This window comes from Muscardinus avellanarius (genome assembly GCF_963383645.1).
Source record: "Muscardinus avellanarius genome assembly, chromosome: 3".
Lineage (NCBI taxonomy): Eukaryota > Metazoa > Chordata > Mammalia > Rodentia > Gliridae > Muscardinus > Muscardinus avellanarius.
The window spans coordinates 134667205-134689025 of NC_137788.1; the positions used below are offsets into that span (position 1 = coordinate 134667205).

The window sequence follows — 21821 nt, forward strand, 5'->3', positions numbered from 1 at the left end:
GCTCAGATAACATGGAAAGATGGTCCAGGCTGTGGAGGGAGCCCGCTGGTTCCACCATGGGCCCCAGTTCCATCTTCCACAGCTCCACCCTCCCCAGGATCCCCACTCCACCTTGGGCCCTTGAGGACGGCAGTGGCCTGCTTCTTCCCTGGTCTCCAGCTCTTCTTCCCTCTGGGCTCCTGTGTACTTTGACTAGTTTTTGGCCATCCTCGCCTTCTATTTTCTTTTCTTTTTCTTCTTCTTCTTGCGGTACTGGGGATGGAACCCAGGGGCATTCTACCTCTGAGCTACACCCCCTGCCCTATGTTTCATTTATTTTGAAACAGGGCCTCACTAAGTAGCTGAGGCTGCCCATGAACTGTGATCCTCCTGTCTTAGCCCCCCAAATGCAGGGATTATAAGTGTGCACCACCACGCCCAGCTCCTCTTCCCTTATTTAATAATGTTCTGTGAGTTGGGAGTGGTGATACATGCCTGTAATCGTGGTACTTGGGAGGCTGAGACAGGAGGATCACAGGTTTGAGGCCAGCCTCAACAATTTAGCAAGACTCTGTTTCAAAATAAAAAGGGCTAGGAATATAGCTTGGAAACAGAATATCCCCAGTACCAACCAACCAACCAACCAACCAAAAACCTTCTGTGGCTTCCTGTTGCCTTTGAGAGGAAGTTCCCCTCCTTAGGCTGACATCCTCCCCTGGACAGCTCTCCCTGCCCTCAGGCACCTGTCAGAGACACTTGCTCAGTGCCATGGGGACAGTGGAGGGCAGGGTCGGCCCTTTGCTTGAACTCTGCTGCAGGAAGCCCACCTCCCATAGAATCTGTCTCGTGGCTCTGGCCAGGTTCACTTCCAGTTGCTGCGCAGGGTCTGAGGCCCCTGACTCCTGCATTGCACACAGCCCTGGGCACACTCTCAGCCTCAGTCAGCGTCCAGGAGAGAACATCCTGCTCCAGGAGGCGCCTCCCCAGAGCACCGGACCCGGAGAGGCGCTTGTCTGCCCCCCTGGAGCAGTAACCCCGCGGCCTGCTGCCCCGGGGAGCGTGGTACCAGGAGGGTTCCGCCCCTTTTGCCTTCGTGACCAGTGTCACCACCTGCATTTGTCAGATGGGGTAAGAGGCAGAGGTTGAACCTGTGTGTCTGAGCCTGTTTCTGCCTCAAGCTAGGATTCCAAGGTTCTCAAAGACTTGGAATGAAAGGTGATCTTGGGCCCAGTCCTCAGACCTAGACTGAGCAGCCCACGGCCCCTTCTCCCAGGGGCCCTTGCAGGTGAGTACAGGTCCTGGCCCTCTCTTGAAGGAACTTCCCCTATGGAAGGTCCTTGAGTGGCCTGCTCTCACAGACTCCACACCGAAAACCAAACACCACACCCAGCCTTCAGCAGGCTGGCTACCCGCCTGCCTCTCCCCTCCGGGTGAGGCCCACCCCTCTGACTCTGGTTTCACAGGAGTGCCTAGTCTCAGGCAGGTGAGGCAGGCCCTCTACCCGCCTGTCCCCATGGGAGACAGCACAAGCCTAAAAGCAGGAACTCTGAGCCAGGCCCTGGGGAGGCTGAGGCAGGAGGATTGCAAGTTTAAGGCCAGCCTGGGCAACTTAGAGAACCCCTGTCTCAATATAAAATTTAAAGGGCTGGGGTGTGGGGGGATGTAGCTCAGTGGTACAGCACTTGCCTACCACGTGTGAAACTCTTGGCTCAATCCCCAGTACTGATTTAAAAAAAAAAAAAAGTCAGGGACTCCCGCTAAGCTGCCTGGCTTTGACACTTGGCTTTGCTGTTTTCTAGCTGTACAATCCTGGACAAGTTACTAAACCCCTCTGTGCCTTTTATTTCCTCATCTGTCGATTGAGGATTGAGGGTAACATTAGCTTTATGTGGGAGGGTGGTGGTAAGGATTGAGTTAATATAAATAAAACTGGAGGCCGGGCGTGGTGGCGCACGCTTGTGATCCCAGCATTCAGGAGGTTGAGACCAGAGGATCGCAGTTCACAGACAGCCTCAGCTACTTAGTGAGGCCCTCTGCAACTTGGTGAGACCCTGTTTCAAAATAAAGAATAAAAAATAGGACAAGGAGTGTAGGTTGAACGTCGAATGCCCCTGGGTTCCATCCCCAGACCCGCAAAAAAAAAAAAAAAAAAAAAAAAAAAAACCTGGAGGAACATAATTAATTCTCAGGATGGGGCTTGGGCAGGCAGAGGAGGGAGGGAGCACATTCCAGGAGGCTGCAGAGGATGGTGAGGGTGGGGAGGGTGGAGACAGATGCTGGGGAGTCTCCCGGGACCCGCACAATGCGAAGGCCTCGCTCAGTTCCCAATCTGGCCTTTCTTCCCCAGGCTCAGCCATCGCCTACTCTGCGTACACGTTCCCCGACGTGCTGGTGTGCACCACCTTCCATGACTACTACGTGGTCCTGGCCGTGCTGAACACCATCCTCAGCACCGGCCTCTCCTGCTACTCCAGGTACAAGGCTCTCTGGCCTCAGCCGGGACGAGAGCAGAGGAGGGCTTAGCATGCAGCTCTGGGGCCTTTAGGGGGTCAGCAGAAGAGAGCGGCTTGGCAGAAAGGGCATGGGGGCCTGAGAACAAGCTCCAGGTGGACCCACTATTGCCGGGCGTTGCGGGAGTACACCTCTGCAGCTGCTCAGAAATTCTGAATACTGTTTGGACAGGAGGGCCCCGCTCTTTGATTCTGTACTGGCCCCGGCAGTTCTGAGGCTGGCCCTCCTGATAGGGAGTCACTTAGCCTCCTTGAACTCAAGCTGAAGCCTCCTCAGTATGCTCCTCTGTGAATTGGGGCCCATGATCGCAGGTAATGAGCCCAAGGCTCCGTGTACAAGCCTGGGCAGAGGAAGGGCCTCAGGAACAGGCGACGCGCCCTCTGGGGACCGAGCGGCCCTGCCTCCAGGGATGTGATGCTTGAGCGCTGCTGTTCAGATACCCGGCTCATCCCCATGACCATGAGTCACGCCCAGGGCACTGTGTCCAATTCCCACCGTGTGTTTCCCTTTCGCTCACGAACACTCCTTGGGGCGTGAGTGTGAGAGGAGCTCTTGGCAAAAGTGAACTGGTTGGAAGCTCAGGTTCCCTAAGTCAACTTAAGCCTTCCAAGGGGTTGTGTCAGGGGAACTGCGCTGTCCAGGTCAGTGCCCGACAGGCCGTGGCAGGTGGGAAAAGGCACCCAGGTAGGGTTGCAGGCTGCCCCTGGGATCTTGGTCCCCTTCACTGCGATTGCAGGAGCCAGCATGCTCCCTACGGGGTGCCGCAGCCGCCACTGTCCCTTTCCCAGGAAAAGCAGGGGAGGCCAGGTGTGCCGCACACCTTCCCCTGCAAGCTTTGAGCTCCTGGTTCCTATGGGTGATGCTTAGGTTTTGTGGGGCCAGTGGAGAGCAGACAAAGTTCACGAACCTGACGAACGGGTTTGTCGAAGATGTGGAGTTATAGATTCTTAAACAGCAGCGGAAATGCTCACCCGGGTGCCTGCTGCTTGCCTTCCTGAGGCTCGGCAGAGGTGTGCCTTTTCTTGGCAAGGTAGCAGAAACGCTGTGCTGGCGCCGGCTGGACACTGGGTTTTGTGTGGCTTCACCCCTGGAGAACTCCTGGGGACATAAGTGTATGTGTGTGGGGTAAGCGCTCCTCTCTTTCTGGAAATCACAGAACCCCCCTAAAGCTGTGAGAAGACCTGGCCCATGCATAAGGGTAGAAAATAAAATCAGCTGTCTTGCATCGGGTTGTCACTCCCTTCTAATTCCTGGAGGACCCTGGCAATAAACCTCTGCACGAAGCGCAGCCTCTGTGCCGGGTTGGGAGCTCCAAGGACTGTACAGATGGTGGAACAAGGAAGTCGAGTCCCTGGCTGGGGTGGAAAAGGTGGCCATTAACCATGCAGGGGCCCGAGGGCAGGCTGGGGGCTGGGGTGGAAATGCCCTGCATCCCCTGGGGACTGGCCTTTTGCTCATGAAGGACGGTGATCCAGGAAGAGACTTCCACGGCTCAGCTTCCAGCTGCTGGAGGGGACTGCGGGGTTGTGCGGGAAGAGTAAGGTGGGATGGTCCCCGTGCCCCCCATGGTTGTTCCCAGCTCTCACCAGCCCCCCTCCACCTCTGTTTCCATTCTCTCCCTCTGCATCAGTGTCTGGGGAGTCAGAAGGATGACTTGTGGTGTTGGGGGTGATAAGCACCTGCCCTGAGCGATCTTAAGAGAGGGAGGTAGACAGGAGGCCCTGGATCCCTCCCGCCTTCTGCAGACTTGCTGTGTGGCCTCAGGCCAGTCCCTGCCTGCCGTCTCTGGGCTTCAAGTGGCCTTGCCTGCAACCTGAGCTCTGAGATGTCCTACGGTTCCCTCTGGCTCTGGTGTCCTGCAGTGCTGTGCTGGGGTGACATCCTCTCCAGGCCTTGCCCTGCCTCTCCTCGGGTTTAGCAGGGCCCTTCCCTCCTACAGCACTGCGGGGGACCAGGAAGCTCCATGTGCTTGGGCTGACCAGGCAATCGCAGTTTAAATGGCTTTAGCTCCAGTGGGGCACAGACTGCTAAGGTCCATCTTAACCTGAAAAGCTCTATAGTCTCTAGGGTTTGTTTTTGTCTTTGTTTGTTTGTTTGTTTGTTTGTTCTATCTTCAAGCTATCCCCCTAGTGGTATTTTGGTTCTTATTAAGGAATTTAGTTCAAACGCACTTGCTCTAGAAGCTGGCCTTTTCTTCCTGTAGTGTTTGAGGGTGATGAGCACTCGTGCCTATTCCATGCAGCGGGGCTGACTGAGACCCCAGCCTGCTGGTGACTGCCCCCTCTCAGAAGCCCAGCAAGGAGGCCTCGCTTGCTTAGGAATGTTACTTATGCCATGTTTGCCATGGGCAAATCATCCATCCAGCACGCCTAGCCCTTGATCTTTTTGACAAAGTGAGTGAAACACCACCTGGCCAGTGCTCACTGTGAGGGAGCTTGGTCTTCAGGCCAGGTACTGCGAGCTGGAGGAGGCGGAGGCTCTGCAGACGTGTCCTCAGGCACTTCGGAAGTCCCAGGAGCCTCAGTCAGAGGGCAAGGCACTGCCAGGCCCAGAGACCAACACTTGGAAGTGTCCCCCTCCCTGCGACACTTCAGGATCAGACGCAACCCCCACACAGTAACCAAGCAACCAGACCCTCCCTGGCCCAACACACACGTGTGCACATCTGCAATAGGATGATCTTTCCAAGGCTAAAGCTCTAGTTCCAAAATTCCTGTTGCCGATCCAGCTTTGTTATAAATATTATTGAACCAACCCTTTCATAAGGGAGGCTTCTTCCCCAAACCAGTGTTTCCCGCTAGCTTCATTTGGGACAGAGGATACCTGGCTTTCTAGAAACTCACAACCCTAGGATGCAGAGATGCAGGCTGGGCTTTGAGGGTCTGGGTGCTTTGGAGGAGTCTGTGGCCCTGGTGATAAACTCCTGGAATCTCTGGCTGTGGCGACACTTAGTGGCCGTTTGTGGAATTGCACCTTGCCAACAGGAGGCACCTCTGGCTATTGGCTCTTCTTTTTTCTCTGTTGTGGTCTCTCTTTTTCTCCTCTGTTTCCCCTGCTTTTTTTCCTCTGTAGACTTGGATTTGCAGCTGGAGAGACTGGTCTGTTTGTCCCTATGGAAGCACTTTATCAGGCCGGGCAAAATGTCTCAAGTCTCAGGAAATCCACCCTTTGGGGGATAGCCCTCGTCAACCAGAGCCAGATTTCTTCGTAAGCGGCGGTGAGGAGCGCGCTTTCAGAGCTAGCCTCTCTCCAGAACTGGCAGGGCCTGCCTCAGTGGGGCAGCATGTCCTGGCTCTGGGCTCCTTTGGCTTCTGGGGAGGGCCGTAGGGAAGAGAGAAAGCTGGGCTTTCTGGGCAGGCGGGCAGCCCTGGGCTGAGTTCTGCTTTGTCCTGTTAACACGTCTGACTTAGGCCTGGATGTTTCTCTGGTTCCTGTTTTTTGGGAAGGCGGTAGGGTTGGACCTACACGCATGTATTTTTTTTTTTTTCCAAAGTGGCTGCATTTAGCTACTGTGCTCTGCTGTTCTAAACACCTTTGGAACATCGTGTCATCAAATCCCTAAATGGTGCTGTCAGAGAGAAAGTCACTGGCCCTGGGTTACGCACAATGCTCCGAGGGCACGCAGAGGTCAGGTAACCTGTGCAGCCGAGGACTTGAAGGGCAGAGTCAGAGCTGGAACCCATGTGTCCCTAGGAGGACACGGTGCTGCGTTGCCTCCTCCCTGAGCATCCACCCTTCTGTACCTGGCACCTGCCATGTGCTCCTGACTTACGGGGCAAGGGAGGAAAGAAGAGATGGGTCTTGGGTTTGAGTGAAGTTGGAGGTTGTCTCTGCAGCTGTGGACTTCTCAAGGGCTACAGTGGCCGCCTCTTACCTGGGAACAGGGCTCCTGGGGCCGGCCAGCCGCTCTCTGGGCAATACAAGGCAGCCTGGAGACAGCTCTGCAGACACACTTCTGGACATGACCAGCCCCAGTGTCTGCCCTTGCAGAGATTCCCCAGCCATCCAGATGCAAGTCTCTTCCAGACCCCATGCCCAGGGACTTGGATGGTGGTGAGGCGGACAGCAGGCAGTGGTCTTGGCTCATAAGCAACCTCAGCAAACTGTGGAGGGGAGGTAGGCTGGGCTCAGGTGGTGTTTGAAGGAGAAAGGGCAGGCTTATGGGTTGGGACAGAGGGTCTGAGGAACAGAGATGGGGATGGTAGCAGGATGCAGGCCCCATCCCAGCAGTGCACAGGATAAGGGTGCAGCTGTCAGTGTTGGGGGGGGAGGGTCCCTCCTGCTTCCAGGCCCTCCTCAGACTGTGGGGAGACCACCCCCTAAAGCTCAGTGCCTAACCTCTGCCCACCACTCATCTGCGGCCCCGGGTAGAAGCCCAGCCCTCCACAATACACCGCAGTCCTGAAGTGGGTACCTGCCCCCTGGCGCCTGGCCTCCGTGGCTCAGGAAGGGCATCAAATGCTTCCTTACCAAGCCTTGTTTGGGGGCTGCGGTTCTGTGCAGAGTCCCCTGGCCCATCTGTGCCGTCCAGTGCGCAGCCTGCCATCTGTGGACCCAGCTCCCACTCCCTTAGCTGCTGCCCCTCCCAGACCAGCCGAGCCTGTCATGCTCTGTCTAGGAGGATCTGCCTGGCCACAACAGTCCGTATCTGCTTCATCCATCTTTGGAATGGAGGGGTGTGGGAATGGAGATAGAGAAGACCTCATGGCCAGTTTCCCCAGGCCAGCATCCCTGTGTGGAGTGTAAACATTCCGGGAACCTCTCCAGATGGTCACACGCCCACTTGAGCCCAGGTCTTCCCATGGTCCTTCTCCGGGTGGCTCTCACCAGTCAGTTGCATCTGGGTCTTGGCAGAGCACGCTCCACAGGCCTGTGCCAGTGTCCTCCCGCCACTTGCCAGTCCTGGTGGTAACAGCACTTTTGAAAGGTCCTGCAGTTAAATAACTTGCAGGCACTTGGAGGGCCCTGCCTGGTGCCCCCTCCCTGGCCCAGCCTGGCCTGGGTACCACTGTTTCTCCTGGCGTTAGGACAAGTGGCTCCCGATGTCGTTCTGAGTCTGCGGTTTGGTTGCTCCCTTGGGTGGGAATGGAGAGGCTGCTGCAGAAGCCTCTGGCCACAGGACGTGGTGAGAAAAGGCTCGTCCTTGTTGACTAAGCCCCCGGTTATCTTCATGTGTGCACGTGTATAATTTCCTGAAATGCCTTTCATTTCTATTTCTTTTTCCTTTCCTTCCCCAATTTAGGTTTCTTGAAATCCAGAAGCCCAGGCTCTGCAAGGTGCTTCGAGTCCTTGCCTTTGCTTACCCCTACACCTGGGACTCCCTCCCCATCTTCTACAGGGTAAGGCGGGCTGCACTTCTTGGGCTGTTGGGAGCACCTCAGAGTTAGCTGTTTCCTGAGCTCTGAGGGTCAAACAGCACAGTGGGCACCACACAACACACAGGAGTCAAGACCTAGGTGCTGCCCTTATGGCTGGGTAGAGAGACCAGGAGCAGAGGAACTGAACACAGGCACCTGGGTTTGCCAGAGTGAACCAGAGAGTGGGCCGCGGAGACAGATCTCTGATCCTTGCTGCCAGTCCTGGGCAGGCTCTCTATTCCTCGGTGCCCTCATCTATAAAATGGGTACGATGTTAGTACCACCTGTGGGGCTGGAGGAGGATCATGTGAGGCTGAAGACAGCTCTGGCTGGGGGCAGGAACCCAAGAGATGCACTATTGTATGCTGCCATAAGTTAGGGATTTTTTTTTTTTTTTTTTTTTTTTTTTTTTTTGCTGTGCTGGGGATGGAGCCCAGGGGCATTCTACCTCCGAGCTACACCCCCAGTCCTATTTTTTAGTCTTTAATTTTTGAAACAGGGTCTCACTGAGTTGCGAAGGGCCTCACTAAGTAACTGAGGCTGTCCAGGAACTACGATCCTCCAGTCTCCATTTCCTGAATGCTGGGATTATAAGTGTGCGCCACCACTCCCGGCTAAGTTAGTGTATTCTTGTTAATATTTAAGGACGAGGTATGGATGAGATTCTTAAGGGATCGAAGGGAACTAGGCAGAAAGCACAGGGGAGGGTTAGGCGGGACAGCAAGGACAAGAAAGGGAAGGTCCATGCACTCCCACACCACATGGGCCTGAGTTCAAATTCTCCTCCCACTGCTAGCTGGCTGTGTGATCTTAGGACAGTAAACAAGGCCCCTCTGAGCCTCTTTTTATTCATTTGTAAATGAGGCTGGCAGTTTCTCCCCCATAGGAATCAAAGTAAAAGAAAGTAAAAGATCTGGCCAGGGGTGGTGGTGCATGCCTGAATTATCAGGACTTGGGAGGCTGAGACAGGAAGACTGGGGGCTTGAGGCCAGCCTCGGCAACTTAGTGAGACCCTTCAGTAACTTAGCAAGACCCTGTTTCAAAATAAAAAATAAAATGGGGCTGGGGGCGTAGCTCAGGAGTGGAGCGCCCCTGGGTTCATCAATAGCACCGAATACTAATAATAGCATAATAGCGGATCTGATGGGCTTAGCACTGCTTGGCATGAGGCCTTGGCCCGCAAGCAGGGCTCTCCCTGAGGCGGCGTCTCTGTGTGATGGAGAGGCCTGCAAGGGGTGGGAGCGGGAGCTCCACCTGCCAGCTGGGGCAGAGTGCATGCTCCCCACACAGTGTGGTCTTGGGGAAGCCCAATCTGAGGGTGACGAAGGGTGCGGACCACAGGAAAGCAGAGCAGAGTGAGCCAGCCACTGCCCTGCCGGCGCCCAGGCCCTGCCGCAGAGGCTCCACGCCCTCGTCAGTGCTGCAAGTGCGGACGGCCAGGCAGTGGCCAGGGGGTCTGAGCCAAGCAGCGGTGCTGATCCTAGCACCAGCCTGCTGGGACTGGGATCTTGACTTTGCTGCTTACTAGTGCTTTGCAAGCCCCTTTCTGGCCCAACTCTCTCTTCTGCAAATGGGGAAATGGAGTTTTCCTTATGGTTATTGTTGAGGGTCAGAGGAAATGACGCACACAAGAGGCCTCAGTGAGTGGTAGCTACCAATACAAAAGCTATAGTTAAGCAGTATAATGGTCATGCTTAATAAGTTTCAGTGACTCAGAAGGCCTCCCAGGCCCTAAAACCTCAATTAGGAGCATCAATTCAGTGGCTGCGTGGGCTTAAGTGAGCTCAGGTGTGGGTAGGTTACTTTGTACTATGGTTAATTTTATATCCCCCCAAAATTAACAATATAACTGATGAGATTTTTCTTCTCCAAACCTTTCCTCATCTCATTTTCCTTTTTTCTTTTCTTTTTCTGTAACTGAAGAACCCAAATGCTCTCATAAGCATGTAAGGGATTAAAGTGGGTCTCACTCAATCCCACTCAGAGTGGGAGTTCTGTCTCACAGACCCTGAGGGTCCGTCCTCCAGGCCACAGACCCAGGGAGCAGAGGGATGAATCCTGCCTGGTGCTCAGATGAATGGGTCTCTGCTGCAGGCGCTGGGAAGGAAGAGAGGAAGGAAGGAAGGGGGCCCGGCCTGGGCCCTGACCTCCTCTCAGGAACTGCTTCTTTAAACACCTGTAGCTCATCCTGTTTCCGAGGGAGAGCGAGCAAACTGAAGCCACCTTGTACCACCAGAAGCACGTCATCATGACCCTGCTGGCCTCCTTCCTGTACTCTGCACATCTGCCTGAGCGCCTGGCCCCTGGGCGCTTTGACTACATTGGTGAGTGTGCCAAGGAGGGCCCAGCCCTGACCAGCGCAGGGGCTGGGGTGGGAGCAGGGAGAGGAGCAGGGAGAGTGACTCCTGAGCCACTCTCCAGGCTCAGGCCAAGGGATGCACCGCAGGGTGACGGCAGCCAGGCAGGGCTTGCAGGTGCACTGCCAGGCTGCAGGGGATGGAAGCTGGCGGGCCTGAGGCATTCCAGGGAGGGATGGCCCTACTGGTACCTAGGACCCGGGGTCTCATCTTCAGACATACACTGGGGGAAGCCATGGGGAAGAAGAGGGGAGACGGGGTGCAAATGGCACTGAGGAGGCAGGAGGGGCTCTGCAGACTGTGCCCCACCCCGGTTCTAAGACTGGCTGGAGGAAGGCACTCGGGCTACTCTGGGATGCGAGTCCCTTAGATAAGCACCATGGGAATCAAAGCGCCAGTCACTGCCCCCCCCCCCCCCCCCCCCGCGCGCGGCAAGCACAGAGGTCCTCCCAAGCCCATTTTGTCCCTGGTTGGATTTCTACCTCATCCCACTTAAGAGCTGGGGCCGGATGTGCTTTTCCAGTTTCATCCTTTCCTCCTTTTGTCCTGCCAGAAGGGGTTGCATCTGGCAAAATGCCTAGAAGACAGGTTTCCAAAAGGGATGAGGACCAGAGGGCAGGGGCCGGGGGCACCATGCCCCTGCATACCAGGTCCACTCCCCAGCCCCACCTTGAGGAGGCAGAGGTGGGTGCCTGAAGTCTTGAGGAACACAAAAGAAAGAAAGGAAACTGCCTGGGGCACTACCGTGCAGCGCCCTGGCTTCTCTGCATGTTGTCCACCTCTTCTCTGTCCTCTTGGACCTAAGGGTACAGAGCAGAAAAACTCCCCTGGTGGGAGGAACTAGCCAGGCAACATTTTATAACAGACCATCAACAAGATGTTCAGTCCCTCAGTAGTTGACCCTGCCCGAGGTGGGGCTCCCCTCCAGCGCCGGAGCCCAGCCTGGGTGGGACTTGCAGGACTGGTTAGCTCTGGCAGGCAGGAAGCCACTCTGATTCCTATGAGGAGGGATTGTTGAAGTCACTTCCTGCTCTGTGGCCACATTTGGGGAGCATCCAATGCTGGCGGCTCCTTCTGTCTTTCATCCTCGAGCCCTCATAGGCTGGAGCCTCTGGTGATGGGGCAGCAGGCCACCACTCTCTCTTGGCTGTGCCCATGGCTCTCAGCTGCAGAAGTCTCTCTGCCGAATCACACGCACACCTAGAACCGTACACAACCCACGTGTCCAGCTTGAGGAAGGCCGAGGTGGCACTTCCAACACCTTCCTTCTGGGGACAGGCTGGGACCTTGAAGAACTCGGACTCTGTCTGCAAATCGCCAATGCTCCAATGCTCTCGTCGCCGGCACACTTGTGGAATACTTTATCTGAGCTTTCTGAATTTTTTTTTTTTAACTGAAGGATAGTTTTTCAGACTCTCATGTTATATATTAGCCTGATGGGGCTGCCATATTAATACCACTGGCTGGGTGACCCCTATAATGAAAAATTATTTTCTCACATTCTGGAGGCTGGATGTCTTGAGAGCAAGGTGTGGGCAGGATTGGTGTCTTCAGAAGCCGCTCTCCTTGGCTTGAAGATGGCCATCTTTTCCACCTGTCTTCATAGGATCTTTTTTTTTCTGTGTAGGTACATGTCTGTCCCCCAATATTTTTTTATAACTCTAGCCAGTGAGAGAGGGCCAACCCTAGTGAACTTGCTATAACTTCTCTTTTTCTTTTGGTGGTACTGGGGTTCCTGGAAGCCCTTCTATCTCCGGGCTACACTCCCAGACCTATTTTTATATTTTTATTTGGAAACAGGGTCGCCTAAGCCAGCGCGCGCGGCTGGCTTCGAACCTGCGCGATCCTCCTGTCTCCGCCTCCCAAGCGCGGGGATTACAAGCGTGCGCCACCACGCCCGGCTGCTATTACTTATTTTTCTAGATAGATATTTCTTTAAATATAGTCCCATTCTGAGGTCCTAGGGGTTAGGACTTCAGCATATGAATTTTTTAGGAACACAGATTGACCCACAACACGTGTGGTCTTCTCATCCTATTCCTGGTGTCTGAGTTATCCCTGGGCGTTGGACTCCTCACCAATGCCAAATCAGCACATCCCTAACGCCCTTACTGCTCTGTGCTGTGCATGAGATAGGTGAACTGGGAAGAGGAGCACCTGGTCATGTCTCTGATTGGCTAGCAGTAGGGAGAGGACGCTTGGTAAATGGCCAACAGAAAATTCTCCTGGCTTCTCCACCGGCACTGAAGTCAGAATCTGAGCTGATTAACGCCAGCTCTAAGAGAGGACCTTTGGCAGAACATGTCATCTCACTTTGTCATCTGGAAAATGACATTGGTAGATAAGTTTTTATTTATTTATTATTTATTTATTTATTTATTTAAATTGTTTTTGAGGCACTGGGATGGAACCCAGGGGCATTCTACCTCTGAGCTATACCCCCAGCCCTATTTTTTAGTCTTTTTATTAAAAAAATTTTTTAATTTGCAGGTCTGGGGATAGAACCCAGGGGCATTTGACCTCCGAGCTACACCCCCTGCCCTAATTTTTATTCTTTATTTTGAAAACAACTTTATCTCACTAAGTTATGGAGGGCCTCACTACATAGCTGAGGCTGTCCGCAAACTGCGATCCTCCAGTCTCTCTCAGCCTCCTGAATGCTGGGATTACAAGCATGTGCCACCATGCCTGGCTAGTCTTTTTGTTTTTTGAAACAGGGTCTCACTGAGTTGCGAAGGGTCTTACTAAGTAGCTGAGGCTGTATGTGAATTGTGATTCTCTGGTCTCTGCCTCCCGAATTCTGGGATTACAAGTGTGCGCCACCATGACTGGCAATAAGTTGTTTTATTTATTTATTTATTTTTATTTATTTTTTGGTGGTACTGGGGTTCCTGGAAGCCCTTCTCCCTCCAGGCTACACTCCCAGACCTATTTTCATACTTTTTTATTTGGAAACAGGGTCTCTTAAGCCAGTGCGGCGGGCTTTGAACCTGCGCGGTCCTCCTTTCTCCGCCTCCTAAGCGCGGGGATTACAAGCGTGTGCCACCATGCCCGGCCAGTAAGTTGTTTTAAAAATGAATTTTTGCTCTGATGCCCTTACAATTTTTCTCATATTGCCTTTTAGTATGTGTGTCATACTGGAGATTAGGCCCAGGATCTTGCTCAAGCTAAGCACATATCCATCCTGCCACTGAGCTACACATCCAGTCCTCGCACATTGCTTTTTAAAAACACACAAGTTGGGCATGGTGGCGCACGCTTGTAATCCCAGCGCTTGGGAGGGTGAGACAGGAGGATTGCGCAGGTTCGAAGCCAGCCTCACCTACTGAGTGAGGCTCTCAGCAACTCAGTGAGACCCTGTTTCCAAATAAAGTATAAAATAGGTCTGGGAGTGTAGTCCGGAGGTAGAAAAGCCCCTGGGTTCCACAATAGTACCACACACACACATACACACACACAATATACACTTAAAGTATTAAATAATCTCCCAATGTCAGGTATACAATTAAATGCTATTTTTAGTAAAATTTCCAAGTTGTACAAACATTACCATAAATCACTTTTCGGACATTTTCATCACTCCAATATGACCCTCGTGTCTATGTACTATGAATCCCCATCCCTAGGCAAGCACTAACTTCCTCTCCATGTCTATGGATTTGCCTATTCTGGGTGTTTCCTGTAAAAGGGATCAGGCGCGTGGCCTCTCGTCTGGCACATGTGCCGCGCCTGTGCCAGTCCTCCCTTTTGCTCAGTGACCTCCACGGCCTTTCGTGTGTTTGCTGTAGGTCACAGTCACCAGCTGTTTCATGTGTGCGTGATCCTGGCCACCCACATACAGATGGAATCCATACTCCTGGACAAGACTCTGAGGAAGGAGTGGCTCCTGGCCAACTCCAGGCCCTTCTCTTTCTCTCAGATAGCTGGAGCCATACTGCTGTGTATCATCTTCAGCCTCAGCAACATACTTTATTTCTCTGCAGTGCTGTATCGGATTCCCGAGCCAGAATTACATAAAAAAGAAACATGATTCAGATCACAAGCTTTCTGTGCCAGGTGTTGATATTAATCCGCAACACCCCAACGGCCCTACGCTGGTGGCGTGGTGCTAGCTACTGATGGCCAGAAATATAATTGTTGGTGTCTTGGTATTTTTTAATGAGCTCCTGTCAAAAAGGTACTTAACCGGGCGATTTCTCTAAATGTGTACTGATTCTACATGTGTGATTTTAAAGGGGGAACATGGACTTGAGCAAATCCTTGGTAAATCAAATTACTGATATCTCATTTGTAAATGTGTTGAGAATGAAGCTTTCAATTCTGTTTCAACAACTGGACTGAGCACATTGCCCTTGTAGTTTTGTATAATTCTTTTTTTTTTTTTTTTTTTTTTTGTGGGTCTGGGGATGGAACCCAGGGGCATTCAACCTCCAAGCTACACCTACTGCCCTATTTTTTATTCTTTATTTTGAAACAGGGTCTTACTAAGTTGCAGAGGGTCTCGCTAAATAGCTGAGGCTGTCCAAGAACCGCGATCCTCCAGTCTCAGCCTCCCAAATGCTGGGATTACAAGCGTGCGCCACCGCGCCCAGCTTGTATAATTCTTTAAAAGTGGAACTGAGCCGGGCGTGGTGGCGCATGCTTGTAATCCGGGTGTGTGGCCAGCCTCAGTTACTTGGTGAGGCCCTCTGCAATTTAGTGAAACCCTGTTACAAAATAAAAGTATAAAAAATTGGGCTAGGGGTGTAGCTCGGAGGTAGAATGCCCTTGGGTTCAATCCCCATCACACACACACACACACACACACACACACACACACACACACACACACACTGGAACTGGCTTCATTTGAGGAGTTTCATGTAGCAAAACTTCTTCCAAGAGCCCTGTAGCAGCCTGTCAACTACTTTGGAAGAATAAGCAGGAAAGGTTCCTAGGAGGACCCGAGAAGGAGGAAGTTGGTTTATGGAGCCCTGGAGATCTCCGATAAACATTCCAGAATGAGGACACTTCCCACCTCGAGGAGGAAATGAACTAGAGAGTCCTCTTTACCTACAAGTCCATTCTGCCATCAAGGTGCAAATTTCCAGGTCACTGTGGATTTGGAGTTCTTAGAAGATTAATTTTTAAGTTACAGCCTAGAGCTGGCGTCAGTGTGTTATTTCCTGTTCTCTTATTGCCAATTTAAACTGCAAAGTATTATGCAGCGCAGGTAAAATGTGCTAAACCATGGAGCTGGAGAGTTAATTCAAATGGGTGGTGCGCATCTGTCACCTTTCAGAGCGATGAAAGTGCTATATTTAGAGGGAACATACATCCCATATTGCTTTAGCATCTCAAGTATGCTGCCTGATTTAGTATTCACGTGCAGAGGACGTTGGAGACTTTGCCAATGGGATGGTCAGAGGTGGTGTTCTCAAGCTTTACTGTGAATCAGGGATACTGAGTAAGCTTGTGGCAAACGTCGATTCCTGGGGTGAACTAGGGGATCTGCTCTACTAGGTAAATAAAGGTTGTGTAGAGGAGCTTTGCACAGAGCGAGTCCCTCAGATGATTCTAATGTGAGAGTGCCAGGGACCAAACTTGAGGAAAGGCTCCTGTCACACACGCACACCCGAAGGCATTAGCCCAAGCAGCTTTGTTTGGTTGATCTAGGTTTCAGCAACTCACCGTGTAAGGACATATCACACACGTTCCAGAATTTTCTATGCTAATAGTACTATGAGAGTTGTCAGAATAAAACTGGAGTCTCATGTGTCACACTTTAACCAAAAAATATTAACACATAGGGCCAGGAGGCTATAGAGGGGATCTCACGCATGCATGCCCCTGATAACCATCACAAAATACTTCGCCAGAGCCGCAGCCTTCCCCAAAGACCACCCCAGCCTTATTTGGAAAAAACTTCTGCCAGGATGTCTGTCCAGTCTTGGATGATGCCACCCTTGTTCTTGATCCTGTAGCCAAAGATGGTGATGGTGATGGTGATGATGATGATGGTGATGATGGTGATGATGATGATGATGGTGATGATGATGGTGATGATGATGGTGATGATGGTGATGATGATGATGATGATGATGATGATGGTTTTTGCGGTACTGGGCATGGAACCCAGGGGCATTCTACCTCCAAGCTACACCCCCTGCCCTATTTTTTATTCTTTATTTTTGAAACAGGATCTCACTGAGTTGCAAAGGGCCTCACTACGTAGCTGAGGCTGGCTGCAAACCGTGATCCTCCTGTCTCAGCCCCCAATGCTGAGATCACAAGCCTGGGCCACCACGCCCGCTAAAGTTTGTTTTGAAAACAACTTCTATAATCCTTTCATTTTGCCTTTTAAAATGTCCTCTTGCCTCCACCTGCTTGGATATGCATGTAATTTACTATGGCATCAGCAGTGCCCTTCTTGACTAGATCTTTGGAGAATCTCTTGTTACTTAGGTTGATGAGACTGAAACTGAGCATTTTCTCATCTTTTGCATTATTAAAGCTCAGTATTTTAGAGTATTAAAGTACAGAAATGTTGATGCCAAACAATCCCAACAGAGACCTATCAAGGCCGGCTCTGTACTTGGTAATGACTCGGGGCCTTCCCTCAAAATGCTGGATCCTCTCTGACTCAAGAATACCCCTGTATCCTAAAGTACTGCCTCCATGCTCAGCAGGTCCAGACGCTTCAGTGGCCTTGTAAATAGTTCTAATCCTCCAAGGACAAGTAACAATTTATATAGAATGAGAGTGGTCAAGAAGTAGGATTTCATTAGTTTTATTATCTGTTTACTCCCTCTGGGAAAGGCAGAATGATAAGACTATATGGGCTGGTAAATTTGGGGTACATTAATTGCAAGCTGCATGATAAATTTATTCTTGGCAACAATCTGATATTGTTAATGGAATCCCACACCAGCAGGGTCGGCAGGCTTCCAGTTTTTCTTACTGTGGCTTCAATTTTATAGTGAAAAATGATATAAAGTTTAAATAAACTTTTTAAGTAATGTCAAAGACAAAGTATTTAAAAAATCTCTTATTTAGAGGTAACAAAATAATGATTTCTATTAAAGCTTAGGTGTAGACGATTATGGGTGATCAGTATGAAGGACTTTTAGATCGTGCGATCTTTGCTTATGTTGTTTCTAATCATAAATAATGGTGAAAATGAAATATTAAATTAGCAGAATAAGACCGAACATTATGAAATGACGTTTTAATAAATTTAGTAAACTTTAGCTTTATTATATACATTTGGACAGTGTTATCAATTACAACTTTATAACAGTTTTGTAGTACAATGGGTTAGAAGATTCTAATGTGGGATGAGAACTGGCTCACATATATTATCATGAAATATTAAGTAAATAAACATTAGATATCTAGTGTGGGTGTATCTTCACCTGAGCCCTCTCAGAAAGTGAAAATGTTGTCAGGGAGTTAGTTGAAGACCTTACTGGAAAGATGTGTGTGTGTGTGTGTGTGTGTGTGTGTGTGTGTGTGTGTGTGTGTGCGCGCACGCACGCGCATTAAAGGAGATTGAATTTAGAGGCATTCTACCTCTGAGCTACACTCCCAGCACTTTTTTATATTTTGTGTTTGAAACAGGGACTTGCTAGGTTGCTGAAAGTCTCATTATATTGCTGAGGCTGTCCTCAAACCTGTGATCCTCCTATCTTAGCTTCCCAAGTCCTGGGATAACAGGCATCTACCACCACACTTGGCTCTGGAAAGTTGTCTTTTAATGTAGCAGTTCTCAATTTCTGAAAAATATCTCAGTATTCTTAGGAAGCTAGGAAGCATGACATAATTCCACTAGTAACAACTGCTCACCAGGAGACTGTCTCAAAAGTAACCAGAAAGGGGAGACACAGTGCTACTGAGGGATGTACCTCTTCCTCTGCCCTTACCTGAGAAACTCTGGAATTTACCAGACATTCCTTTGCAGTAGAGCCTGGGTGTCCTTGAATGAGGCCACTTAGTCAACTTTATCTCCCTTCACTCGAGGAAGGTCTCATTTTCTGTTGCTCAGTTTTGAGAGAATAACTCTCCATCTTTTTCTTAAGAATGTGTGGGAAATTTAGAGGTCTTCTGAGTACAAGTGACCTAAATATTTGGTCTCCTGCAGTCTTCCTCCATGTTTTTTTGTTTGTTTGTTTGTTTGTTTTTTTGTAGAACCTGCTCATCTGAGTGGCTCTGAGGGAGGTAGGGTGGGATAGACTGGTACCATCAGATATGCTCAGGAAGCCCTTTGTGTGAATCCTTTTCATGTGAAATACCTAGTATTACCTTATAATAACACTTTTATCTATTAGTTGAATGGCATCCCTGATATTCTAAACAGTCCACCATGGAAAACACCCAGTCCCAGCTCAGACACATTCCAACTTACTGTCTGGTTTCTTGATCTGTATGAGAGAAAAAATAAAGAATGTATTTATTATCACAACGTTGTCCTGTTTCTCACTTGATTTGGTCATATTTCACCTGCACACTGCAAACGTGTTCATTCATCATGAGAAATAGATTCCTGTACACACGTGCACCAGTAAGTCATTCAACAGGTAGTGCTTGGTGTGCTCAGGACCAACACAATTCTGGGAACTGTGAAGTGAAGAAAACCTATGGGAAATATCTAGGGTCAGCTTATCGGTGTAAAACTATGCCATTCTTGCTCATGGAACTAGTATTCTGGTGGGGCAGACAAAGCATATCAATTCAGAAGATGGTAAGTGCTATAAAGGATATGAACATGGTGGTCAGGCGACTTGGTGCACATGGGTAATCCCAGCGACTCAGGAGGCTGAGGCAGGAGGATCACAAGTTTGAGACTAGCCTGGGCAACTTAGGAAGATACTGTTTAAAAAATAAAAAGAGATGAGAATGTAGCTCAGTGGTAGAGTGCCCTGGGTTTATTCCCAGTTCAGGAAAAAAGAAAAAAAAAAAGAAAGAAAGAAAAGAAAAAGCAAGAAAGCAAGGTGAAAGATTAGGGAAAAGGGGTTGCAGAGGCTCCAGGCCAGAAGGAGCCCGGCTGGCCAGCACTGGGAGCTGGGAGGCACTTCGGGTGGAGGCAGCAGTCAGTAACAAGGTCCCCGGCTACTGGTTCCTGAAAAGTCAAGACATCCGGATGACTTGACTTTTGAAGAATTTTGTAATTTTTTTCTGAAGTTTCTTCCTGAGAAGCTGCCAAATGCTTTTCCTCTGCCCTCTGTACTTGTAAGAAGTGCTCAACAATCCTGTTCTTCAGGCAAGATGATTCACAGACCTGTCGTCTTCATGTCAAGCAACTGGCTACTACAACTGGCTCAGCTTTTGCCAGCTCTAGAGCTCAAAGCAGAAGGATCTCAAAGTTCATTTAATCCAGCCTGTCTAAAATTTGCCCATTGAGCATTTGGGAGGCTGAGACAGGAGGATCATGGTTCGCGGACAGCCTCAGCTACTTAGGTTCTCAGCAACTTAGTGAGACCCTGTTTCAAAATAAAGAATAAAACATATGGCTGGGGGTGTAGCTCGGAGGTAAAATGCCCCCAGGGTTCCATCTCCAGTACCGCAAAATAAATAAAATTTGCCCAGTGGTGTAGAATGCACATAGCCAGGCTCAAACATGCTAACAACACACAATGTCCAAGAAGGTAAAGGGCCTGGAGTTTGAAAATTTTAACAGAAGTCCCAGGTGATTTTTAAGATAAGGGAATTTAAGAAGTATTGATATAGTCTACCCATTTAAAAAAAAACATAATTTCAGACTTAAAAAATGTAAAATATTACATACTTTCCAAGTATACTTCACCCTTCTACCTTTTCATATAATTCTTGTCAACAGTGAGACACTGGAGCTCTCATTAGGCACAATATATTAACTTACTTGCTTGATCCTAGAATGTACTAAATTTCAGAATTACATCTGAAATTAGAAGTGAAAAAGAAGCCTACTAGTTATAATTCAGTATATGTTTCAAATTCTTTTTGTCTGGAGCCTGAGGGCAGATAATGTAAATAGCTGAAACCACTTGCAGGTAGTTATTTCCCTTTTCTATATATGTTATTCATTTGAAATATGGTTCAGCTCACTTGTTTCTTTTTGAGTTTGATAGTCCCAACCTAATTGATTTTATAAATTTGTTATTTTGAGTATTTAAAAATAAAAACATCTGCCAGGCGTGGTGGTGCATGCTTGTAATCCCAGCATTCGGGACGGGAGGATCGCGGTTCGAGGACAGCCTCAGCTACTTAGTGAGGCCCTCCGCAACTCAGTGAGACCCTGTTTCAAAAAAAAAAAAAAAAAAAAAAAAAAAAAAAAGGGCAGGGGATGTATCTCCTGGGTTCTATCTCCAGACCCACCAAAAATAAAATATCTAAGCGTTGGTTTTGCAGATGGGCTAGGGAGAGATTCCTTTGCCTGGGAATGTGAGGCAATGTTTTCTAGGCTACTGAGCAAACAAAGGGGGTGGGTGGTTAGGATAAGTAATGTGCCCAGAAAGGAATAATCTCAAGATCCCACTGAGGTGATGGAGCTAAGGGGACCCATTGTAGGATGTCACGGAGGGGAGGAATGTGACCATACCTGTGATTTTGAGAAGAGTGGGCTGAAGAAATAGAAAATGGATGAGGCAATGGCAGCAGCAAGGCCTGCTGGGAGTCTGCTGTTATCATCCAGCCAATCCTGTTTCTAGGAATTTGCCCTACAGATTACCTGCACTATATAAAGATGTATTTTCAAGTGCATTTTCTGTAGCTATGTTTGTAATAGCAAATATTGGAACCAGCCTGATGCCTAAGTCAAGGATATTAAACTGTAATTATGCTTACCAGTGGTGGTCCTGGAAGAAGCTGAGAAGGGGCTAGAGGTCTAGGAGAGCACAGATGGCCGTGCCTATCGATCAGCTTAGGAGCAAAAGCTGAAGTGAGAGAGAATCGGTCCTTGTTAGACAAGAGTAGCTTCTGGTGATTGCTCCTCAAGGGCGAGGGCCACATTTTACTCGTTTCTGTATATGCAGGATGAAGCACAAACAAGAATCTGATAGGCCAGCCATGCATCGCGGCACACTCCTGTAATGCCAGTACTTGGAAAGTTGAGACAGGGAGGTAGCAGGTTCGGGGCCAGCCTCATCAACTTAGCATTAGCAGCGCTCTCAGCAACTTCGCGAGACTGTTTCCAAACAAAAAAATAGGGCGGCGGGGGGGGGGCAACTCAGAGGTAGAATGCCCAGGGTTCAATCCTCAGCATCACACAAAAAAGAATTTAATAGGTTGATACACACACACACACACACACGCGCGCGCGCGCTGGGGGATTCAGATTGGGAAACGCAGGAAAGGCGAATCAAAGAAAGGAAACCAAAATGCTGTGGTGGCTTTGAAGCCAGAGGGACCACGTGAGACTTCAAGCAGGGCGCAGCTCAAGAACACATCACTCCTGGGCCGGAACGACAGTACTTCCATTGAGCTTCTCCCCGTGACGTGAGAAGGGAAGTGCTTGGATTTCGGGTTCCAGGTCTAGCTTCCGCGGGGACACCCAGACCCCGCTCGCGGCGCCTCCTGGTCGCCTAGGAGACGGGCGCCGCTTCCGGGAGCGCAGGCTCGCCGAGGCCCCGCCCCTCCCGGCGGGCGGGCGCTGATTGGCCCG

At 50.1% G+C, this 21821-nt stretch overlaps 1 protein-coding gene across 2 annotated transcripts in view; it reads left to right on the top strand.

The window, feature by feature from the left end:
- Window positions 1-14234, top strand: part of PAQR5 (progestin and adipoQ receptor family member 5) — a gene marked incomplete at both ends in the record, with an annotated part of 39084 nt that extends 24850 nt beyond the window's left edge. For both annotated transcript variants that reach the window (XM_080693445.1, XM_080693444.1), the window contains 4 exons: window positions 2327-2453; window positions 7733-7829; window positions 10030-10171; window positions 13993-14234. In XM_080693445.1, coding sequence (XP_080549571.1) covers window positions 2327-2453; window positions 7733-7829; window positions 10030-10171; window positions 13993-14234 — 608 coding nt within the window. The remainder of the gene's footprint in view (window positions 1-2326; window positions 2454-7732; window positions 7830-10029; window positions 10172-13992) is intronic.
- Window positions 14235-21821: the final 7587 nt, after the last annotated feature.